Source organism: Eulemur rufifrons, chromosome 9, assembly GCF_041146395.1.
Source record: "Eulemur rufifrons isolate Redbay chromosome 9, OSU_ERuf_1, whole genome shotgun sequence".
Lineage (NCBI taxonomy): Eukaryota > Metazoa > Chordata > Mammalia > Primates > Lemuridae > Eulemur > Eulemur rufifrons.
The window spans coordinates 22,594,501-22,604,666 of record NC_090991.1 but is presented as its reverse complement, the minus strand read 5'-3'; the positions used below and the strand labels follow the sequence as shown (position 1 = coordinate 22,604,666).

General features: G+C 43.8%; 1 protein-coding gene across 2 annotated transcripts in view; it reads right to left on the bottom strand.

Moving 5' to 3' along the window:
- Positions 1 to 682: 682 nt before the first annotated feature.
- Positions 683 to 10,166, bottom strand: part of AP2B1 (adaptor related protein complex 2 subunit beta 1) — a 116,428-nt gene continuing 106,944 nt past the window's right edge. For both annotated transcript variants that reach the window (XM_069482295.1, XM_069482296.1), the window contains 2 exons: positions 9,304 to 9,458; positions 683 to 3,398 (listed from right to left, as the gene is read on the bottom strand). In XM_069482295.1, the coding sequence (XP_069338396.1) occupies positions 3,324 to 3,398; positions 9,304 to 9,458 (230 nt within the window). In that variant the 3' untranslated portion in view covers positions 683 to 3,323. The remainder of the gene's footprint in view (positions 3,399 to 9,303; positions 9,459 to 10,166) is intronic.

Genomic DNA, 10,166 nt, shown 5'->3' with positions numbered 1-10,166 from the left:
CAGGGACTCTTGGTATTGGGTCCCTCAGTCCAGCCTCTTTCCCCTACTCCAGGCTGGGGGAGATTTCAGCAGCTGTCAGCTCCTCAGAATGCAGGGGCAGGGCCCTCTGTCTTGACAACAACTGAGTCATGTGTCCCTGCAACACAAATGCAGTTCACTAGACTTGAACTCCTTGGGAAGCTTTACTTCTGTCTGGTTGGGACTATGCAGGTTCTGAGCCCAGGTCTGAGAGGCTTTTGTAAATTGAGAGATGAGTGAGATGTCCTGGGTAATAGGAAACTGATGAGACACCCTGCTGGCTGGCTGCTGACCCACAGATCAGAAAAGAGCTGCTGCTAGTGCCCCTGGGACCATCTGCCTGGGCCCCCCACAGGGGACCTGCCAGGGAAGATGGATTGGCTCCTCTGAGAGCTCCCCTGCCTGCAGAAAGATGCCTGTGGTTGGGGCTTGGTCAACAGGAGCCTCCATGAGATACATGATTCTTCCTCAAGTCAATCTTAATTTCATCTGGCTGAATCCCTGGGAGGGCTAGGGCAGTCAAAGAGAAAAGTTTTAATAGAGTGGTTATTAATGCTGTGTCCCTCCCCAGGCCAGCTGTATTTTGCCCTAGAGTGTCAATTCTGGGAACAAAGTACATACCACAAACTTCATTTTGTGTAAATGAGAGTTTATTGACGAAGACACAAGGTCAAGCTTCCCCCAGCCCCCACCCTCCCCAAGAACAGATCCCAACAACAACAGAAGAATGAGAAGCATTCTTAGGGCAACATTTACCCCTCCCCCCTCCCCATGTCTCTCCAGAGTCCCACGCTTCACAACACAGACACAGGGAACTGGCTTGGGTGAGGACAGACACTCAGGGGATCTCTGACCAGCAAGAGTTCTGGGTGTTTGCTTCCCTTGCCCTTGGTATGATGCCAGCTGATGTACAAAGATGCACTCAGGTGGAGGAGAGGGGGATACAGGGCAACCTCCACCCTGCTCCCCCAGTGTGGCCAAGCTTGGAATGGGCCAAAAGGGAAGCTGTGGTGGAGGCAATGGGTCCTGTCTCTTCAGGAGAGAGGGCCTTTTCTGTGAGTGGAACCCTTCCCTCCCGCTGCTCAGGGGTGCGATGGGAGGCAGCCTCCCCAGGGAGCGAAGACTTCGTGGATTGGCTCAGTCAGGTCAGCTGAGAACAGTAGCTGTTACCCACCACTGGTGGGGAGGCTGAGAGAAGCCTAGTTTCAGGGGTTGAGGGACATATCCTGGTACAAAATTGTGTTGTATGCTTGCCCTGACATTCTCTTCCTTCTGGAACTAGTTTGCTTTGAGATGAGAACACAGTATTTGTAGTGTGAACCTTCTTCACTGCTTGTATCCAACTAACTCCATGAATGAGCCCCAACAAGGGAACTTTATCAACCTGCTTTTCCACCCCACACATCACCAAACTGTCCACCTCCAACGCACAGTCCTGTGCTATTTCCTATAGCCCACGCGCCTGATGGGCAGTGAGCGAGGGGCGTATTTCCTTCCCCCACCCCAGTATTTCTTCTCTTGGACATTCTCAAGGTTTAAGGAACAGCTTTGGGGGACCCGCTCTCCCCAAGCTTTGCAACCGGTATGAAGCAGGGTCATTTCAGACAGGGCTGGGGGGTAGTTTTTGCTCTTGTTTTCCACAATTCCTTCTCTGAGTCCAATGAGTTCGATCTGAGTCCAACATGAGGCTTCTGATTAGAGCAGGGGCATTTGAGAAGAGCGGTCTTAGTCATGGACCCTGTATACCGCATGCCGGGTGATGCAACAAGTACCCACGGATCAGACAGGGCGCACACTGCTAAACAGCTTGGTGTTTGGGGCACAAAGCGTTCTTTGACAAATCATATCCAATGTGTCGGGGAGGAGGGTGGGGATTTCACATCCCCCAGTCTTTTCAGAGATGATAAGAACTGCTTGACCCTCTGGGATGTTCTTAATTTGCCTTGAAGTCTAAGTAACATGAATAAAGAGCAGATCAGAGAGCTGAAGGGATAAAGAGAATTTTCGACATCTCTAATCTCACTTCATCTCTGCACCCACCCTGCTGGCCTCAAGAACTGTGGCTCCAGAAGCACTGGGAAACACCAGCTACTCCTTCATTCTGGCATCTCCATTTCCCTTCAAGTAATTGAAAAGATACCCTGCTGCCACCTGATGCCAATGACTGGGGTGCCCAAATCAGTGTGGAGATGTGAAGAGCTGCAAAGCAGGCACAGAAGAGGCAGGAGAAGGCATGGAGGGAAAAACAATGAGAGACAGTCCTGCAGTGAAAGCCCCAGTGACGGGGACTGGGGAGACTCAGTCCAGCTCCGCTGCCTAACAGCTGACAGGACAGGCAATGACTTTCTTGCCTTTTATCTTTCTCTTTCGCAGAAAAACAGGGTGAGTTATTACTCTGTTTCAATTCTAAAACTCTATGACTTTAGATCTGAATTGGACCTAAGAAACACAGGGAAGGGGTGAGGGGATGGATGGCATTTTGGTTCCTGTTTCCCATCTCTACTCAAATTCCTTCATCAGTGTTATGAATGGGTTGGTGCAGGGGAAAGGAATGTAGTAAGTTGAAACTTCTCTCAGCTGTGCTGCTGACAGGCCCTGTGCTTCCTTCCTGCACCCCGAAACGTCGTTCAAGGAAGATCCCTGTGCCCAACTGCAGAGCGAGCAAATGAGATGATGATATGGAATGGGGGGTGGCACAAAGGCTCGGCCAAGGACAAGGAGTTTGCAGAGAGAGGAAAATCCAAACAACCAGAGAACCCATAAAAGGGTAGGGCAGGTAACTGCATCTCTTTCTCCAGGACTACGTGGTTAATGACAGCCCGTTGTTTTAACACTTTCTACTGGTTACACTACTCCCTCAATTTCTCATATGTACAAAAATATAAAACAATAAAGTGCAGTTTATGTTTCAGTGACACTTTTCCTTGCTTTAATATTTGTTGTCATTTTCTGCTCTTGAAATGAGCTCTCGATTACAAAATATCAAACTACACTCAAAAGAGGGTGTAGAAAAAGCCAGTCATTGGCATAGCATGGAGAAGCCCACAAGTAAGGACAGATAGCAGCAACGGGTGGCAAGAGGTGGGAGGTGATTGAAGCAGTGGTTACAAATGTTCACAGGAAGCTAAAACTATCCAGCAGGTTGTGCCCTAATGTTAGCACAGGTTAGACTAGTTACTACCTTGGTGGGTGGGTGGCCTCAGTGTGTTTCGGTTCATACTCTACACAGCAATACAATTTCTTCCAGTTAAGAGTTCTTGGCTTGCACCGATCACAGGGTGACTGGAGGGCACTGGGCCAGTCTATTAGTTTTTCAAAATGCTGTCGTAGACCTGATAGATGTACTGAGAGACTTCAGGAGCTCTACACTTCAGTGACAGCTGTTAGGAGGAAAAGGAGATGGACAGTTAGCACAGAGGTTGGCATTAATCCTAAAGGTATCCAAGCACTCAGTTCAAGAAAACTTCTGACACATGGGAGAGGAGCTTCTGTCACTGGAGTAGCCAAACAAAGAGATCATGTTAATAGGTACTGTGGGTTTTAGAATTTCAATGTAATCAATGTCAAGTTGTGCTGTTTCTACCTACATTCTATGTGGGTCTACCAGATTAGGAAATAATCCACACTAAAAATATCAAAGCCTCTGACTGTAGATGGAACAGCTGCTCTAATGCTTTGCTAAGAGTTACGGGGATTGTTACCAAATGAGAGGGACGGGCTAAAACCCTTAACTCGGGGATGGTCGTTTCAGCTGCCTGCCTCAGTTTTGATCTGACCAGGATGGTTATATCTCAGTCCCAATTTCAGGAGGATGTACAACCAGTAAAACAAAAACGTAAGCTAGGTGGATCCAAGGTACTAGTGCTTTCTGTATCATAATGAGGAGAGTATATACCCTTAAGGAGGGAAGACAAGAACTAAGACAAAAAGACATTTATTTAGTACGACCCAACCACAATTCATGTCAATAGTTAATCTGTTATTTTCTGCCTCTTCAGACAGGCAAATCAGATATTTCTGATCCCACTCTACTCCTCTACCATCACCTCTTCTTTCAGTCTAACAATTACCAAATTAAACATCAATATTAAAAAGACCTCAGTGTTGACTATTGAGAATTTCACTTTGTGAGTCAGTAAGGATATTTAAATCCAGATTTGGACTGCTTAGTTGTATTAGATTAGGAAAATATTATTAACAATACTTTAAGCACACACAATACATTCTAGAACCAGAAAAATTTTTTTGTATTACTGACATCACTGCTCTTGTTTATTAAGGCAGATAACAAAAGTTGTCTTAAACAATGTTTCACCATGAGATTTTAGACTACTTTACCTCTTTATTCTCTTGAGACCATGGACAATTTAACATAGTACAAAACATGAGAATATCTTTGGGAAAAAGATCAAGAATTCAACCCAAGTTTCCTGAAAAACTAACATCCTAGAAGTTACAGTTAAATTTAAAAATGCAAAAGGCAAAAACCTATCAAACAAAAGAATATCAAAAGATACACTCTATTTACAGCTTTAGTATTCAGTCTCTCAGGCATTTCTAAAACTGCTGCTTGATATTAGCCAGGAAGACAATTCTGATAAATGTAAAAAAATAAAACAAAAAATAAACCAACCAACTAATTTTAGAATATAAATATACATAAAAACAGCTTCCTACTTTGGTCCAAGTTGCAGCTTTAGGCATTTCCCTGACTTTCAAACTCCCTATAGAAGCAATTCTTGTACCTCCTCCTCCTCGACAGCCTTCTCCCCCGCCAATGCTGTGGAAAATTCTAGTGGGAGACTATGTGGGTTCAAAAGAGGAGGAGGAGAGGAAGCTAAAACGAGGAACAACAGCTTAAGGGAGTCAACTCTCTCAGACTAAAGAGGGGTATAGTTCCTCTCCCCCAAAATACTGTCCGGTATGTTTTCACATCTTTGTAACAATACTTGAAGTTCTACCAGCTGTACGTTGTTGTTTTTTTTTTTTGAGAGTCTTGCTCTGTTGTCCCAGGCTAGAGTGCAGTAGCATCATTGTGGCTCACAGCAACCTCAAACTCCTGAGCTCAACCAATCCTCCTGCCTCAGCCTCCCGAGTAGCTGGGACTACAGGTGCTCACCACCAGGCCTGGCTAATTTTTTTTCTATTTTTGGTAGAGACAGGGTCTTGCTCTTGCTCAAGCTGGTCACAAACTCCTGACCTCAAGCAATCCTCCCGCCTCAGCCTCCCAGGGTGCTAGGATTACAGGCGTGAGCCACTACACCCAGCCTTTTTTTTTTTCCCCTTGAGACAGAGTCTGGCTCTGTCATCCAGGCTGGAGTTCAGTGGCAGGATAACAGCTCACAGCTCACTACAGGCTTGAACTCCTGGGCTCAAGTGATCCTCCAGCCTCAGCTTCCCAAAATGCTGCAGTTACCTTGAGAGACACTGTACCTGGCCTCATTTCTTGTTCATGACTAGTAAGGAAATGTTGCCTTCCTCAACAAAAACCCAAACTGCCAAGGTTGGCACTGGGTGAGGAGTCACAGACTGAGCAGACTTAGACCCTGAGCATTACAGCTGCTCTTTGGAAGAACCTTTCCCTTTCTCTAGACTCCAATATCCCCAGCCCTCCATTCCCACCTCCATCCCAGCCTTTAACAAACGGTCAAGTTTTTTATGGCTCCTAGGGGAAAAGAGGCCTTCCCTGGGTCTTAACTTTCGAACTGCTAACCTGCTTATGTGATATATCTTTAATATCAACCACTCAGGAATGCTGCCCATCTAGACCCACCAAGGGCAGGAGAGTCACCTGTCCTGCCTAACTAAAGCTAAGGGCTTACACATCCACTTCTGACGTATGGTCTGGAACATATGCTTCTTCACCTGGGACAAGTTATCTTTTCAGGTGAGACTTACCTACTTACAGAGATGTGGCCTCACTCTTATAGGACAAACACAGCTTCCTAATGAAATACAGTAAGGATTGGGGTTGAGGGAAGTGCTCTATCAATGTCTTTTAGGAGACTAGGGGACAACCAGATCTTCATGCATCAGCATTGGCTCAACCAGATGTCTTTCCTCCTTAATATCTAGCTGAGATCAGATCAATCAGATTAGCATTTAGGGTGATGGAAGGAAGGGAATGGATCTGAATGATTTTAGAGTCTGGAGTGCCACTTAGGGGAATGGATTAGACACCTACGTCAGTGCTGTGATGGAAGATTTAGATGGTACTGTGGGCAGAGGGAACCTAGTCACCAGAGGGATGGAGACTAGGAAAGGGGGCAAGGAAGTATGAACAAATTGACCATTTAAAAATACGGGGGAGGAAGGAAGGTGGGTACTGCTAAAAAGGATACCATAAGGACAGGCTCTCATTGTATTCTTTTTTTTTTTTTTAACCTTCATTTGCATTTATTTTATGCTGAATTCATTCTCAGGCCATAAATTCTTACTTCTTCAGTTTCTTCTAAGATGTCTTTTTCTTCTATGCAACCTTCTCTTCTAGTTTAGGAGAGTTTATTCTTTTTAGTACAAGGATCATCTCAATGTGGCAGGGTAGTTCACTTATGGGTTAATCCGACTATGAGCTCTGTAAGTATGGTACCACATCTTGGGGCTTTGTCCACCTAGAAGTGCCCAATGACCAGAGAATCTACATCCAAACCCTTAAGTTCAGCATCGCTCTCTGCATTTTTAAGCATGTGCAGCAATAATTCAGCCCTCTTTTTGGGCCACAGACCCTGTGTTCAGCCCCACTGTTTAGCTTAGGCACACCTACCAACTCCACCACTGCAATATGTTTGAAAGCAATAGTACACCCTGCTTCTATACGGTGGTATCTTCCAGATACTTGGTGGCTTTTGGATATGCATACCTTTGATAGCTTGGGCAGTTCCATGGGTGTTCTTAAAGAGAACATGAAGATGTGAACCTCTTGTTTATATGATTTTGTGGGGCTTTCTGGGTCAACTGAATAAAGATCATTTTTAGAGATCACCTCAGGCTGCTTGTGGGAAGAGCTCACTGTATAATTTCTTATAACTGCATGTGAACCTATAATTACCTCAAAATAAATTTTTTTAAAAAACCATGGGAGACTATGGAATGTCCTCCGATGGGTGAATGGAGAAACAGTGGTACATGTATACCGTGTACTATTATTTGGTCATAAAAAAGAACAAACTATGGATACATGTAACAACTTGGAAGGATGTCAAGGGTATTATGCTGAGTGCAAAAAACAATCTCAAAAGGTTACATAGTATATGAATTTAATTTACGTAACATTCTAAATGCCGTAATTAAAGTAGCTGCCTGAGGTTAGGGCTGGGGCGGGAGTCTAACTATAAAGGGATAAAGGGATAGCAAGAGAGATTTTTTTTTTTTTTTTTTTTTTTTGTGGTGATGCAACGGTGTGTCCACACTGTGGTAGTGGTTATAAAAAACAATACATGTGATAAGATTTCACAGTACTACACACCAACCAATCAAAAACAAAAAAAGTAATGTAAAAATTGGTGAAATCTGAGTAAGGTCTATAGTTTAGTTGATTGTATTGTACCAATACCTATTTCCTAGTTTTGAAACTGCTCCACTTTAAAAACTTGTAAGTCTTCAATAATTTCAAAATAAAATGTTGTAAAACATTTTTACAAACTATGTTTAGGATAGTGATATTAAAAGGCCCTTCTCAAAATAAATAATATGGTGTAGGAAGTGCCAAGAAATACCTGAGTTCTAAACACAACTCACCTACCGACAAATTACATGGTCTTGAACAAGTCACTAAACATTCTTAGCCATGGTTTCCTTATCTGCAACCTGGGGGTAAATCATGCTTCTTTAACAGAGCTGGCATGGAAGAATGTGTACAATAAAATAATGGATGGTAAATACAAACACACACATATATACAAACTTCTAGCAAATTTCTAGGGAAGTAAATGGAGTTATTTGTTTTTTTCCCTTTTTTAAAAATAAAACTGAGATGGGGTCTTGCTATGTTGCCCAGGCTGTTCTGAAACTCCTGGGCTCAAGCAATCCTCCTGCTTCAACCTCCGAAGTAGCTGGGATTAGCAGGCACATGCCAGTGTGCATGGCTACGTAGACTCTTTCTGCAAGACCTTGATTTTATAGTGAAAACCTGTGCCTCCAGGAACAGCACAGAGGGGTTTTCCTTTCTTGGGGAACTCAAGATAATTAACAAGGTAGGTAACTCTCCCCTCAAAAAAGACAAAAGATTGGTGGAGGACGAGGAAGGAGGGAGGAGCGTACATTTTATGGGGGAAGCCTGAAGTTTCCCAGCTCACAAATGCTTGGGCATTTAACTTGATAGGACTCACACACACACATGCTATTCCAACTTACTTCAGGCGAGAGAACTAGTGAGGAAAACACCAAGAATTTTCAGCTCTGGGTGGTACTATTCCCTGATACATGCTAGTGAAAACAGACTTAGCTGTCAAAATTAAGGAATGGGGTCATAGGCTTTTCTCAGCTAAATGGCTAAAGGCTCCCTTAATCTACTGACTACTCAGCTTCCTCAGAATTAAACAGCCTATAAAAACCCCATCCCAAGGGCTTTTCTTTTACTTTTCAAAATGCAGGCGACAAGCAGCACCCTATCAGGCAACCACATTTTCCACCAGCAAACAAATGCCCTGTGCTTAGGTCTCAATCTTCACTGTTTAACAAAGCAACTGCTTCTGCCCTATAAAGTACAGCCAAAATTTTGACTGCAGTTCAGTGTCATACTGGAAAAAGTTTTCCAAACGAAAGTCCCCTTACAGGCTGCCAAAGGTGTGTTCCATTTTGCTTTACCTTTCACAACAAACATTCCACTTCATACAATGCTGCTAAAAAAAAAAAAAAAAGGGCTCACGTGTTTATGATATCCTTAAGGTCACAAACACCAAAAGCAGGAAAGGTCTTCTTGAAATTAGCTATGTAAACAATCCTCTCACAGTAGCTTGTTACAGTACCACATGCACAGGTGTGGTAGATAAATATTAACTGATATTGAGGATGAAGTTGCCAAGTTTTGTTAGCAATTTTGTATGTACCAGGGGGAGGGATGGATTTGAAGAAATCACTGCTGCCAGAGGCACCGTGACTCGGGCAGACACTGCAGACAGCAGGTCTTCCCCTGAGATAAGTGGGGACTTCTTCATGGACTGCTTGTTTCGCATATCTCAGGTTGTGAAATACTCCCTCCAGGTATTTCCAGGGTGCTGAGAAGAAAGGAAAGGGCTCCTACCTCCCTCCTCTAATCCATCTTACCCGTTGTGAGAAGGGCCTTACCGTATAATTGGGGTTTCCTGGCTGGATGCGTAGCTCAGCCAAAATCCAAATGCCATTAGTGAGCTTCAGAGATTGGTACAGCATGTCCTGCCCTTCCACATTCCTCTTGGCAATAGTATAAACATTGTTGTTTTGCAACTTGCTGGAAACAGTGTCTAGAAATACAGATTCAAAATCCAACTTCAGTTAAAATCTCAAACAAGTGCATGCTCTCTTCTGACATCCTTATGAGCCACATGTGCTCAAGTTCCCTGGTAAGTACTGCCATGTGCACATGTATACCTTTCAGAAAGCCCTTCTCCCACAAAAAAATAGCAAAAGGTGAGGAACAAGCTCACGAAGTGCCTGCCTATAAGATTTCAGGACAGAAAACAGATTAAGGAACAACTATGCATTAGCATAAGAGTTACCTGTGCAGATTATAAAATAGGTGGGCCTAAGGAGCTGGTAATCTCAGCATGTGCTAGATAGCTAAAAAGGCTCTACAGAGGATAAAGACAGAAATAGTGTGCCACAGTGACTGTCGTGTTGGTATTCACTTCTGGAATGCTGGTCCCAGATCAATGGGGACACACAGACCGATGATCACATCCATAGCAATACTTCCCAGGTCACTACTGCTTCACTGTGAGCCACTTCGGCCTCAACTGTCAGGATCAGAAAAGGGCACAGAGTTGCAGAAGTCAAGTGCAAGTCAAATTTATTAACCTAGATGTTTAAGATTTTTTAAATAAAAGCAGGCAAATGATTTCTGAAGCCTTTAGGGAAACGTTCCTCCAAAATAATAATGAAACAAACTGTTTCAACCAAAGACTTTCAGAAAAGACTGAAGTTGTACAAAAGTGACTGTGCTAGGCCCCGAA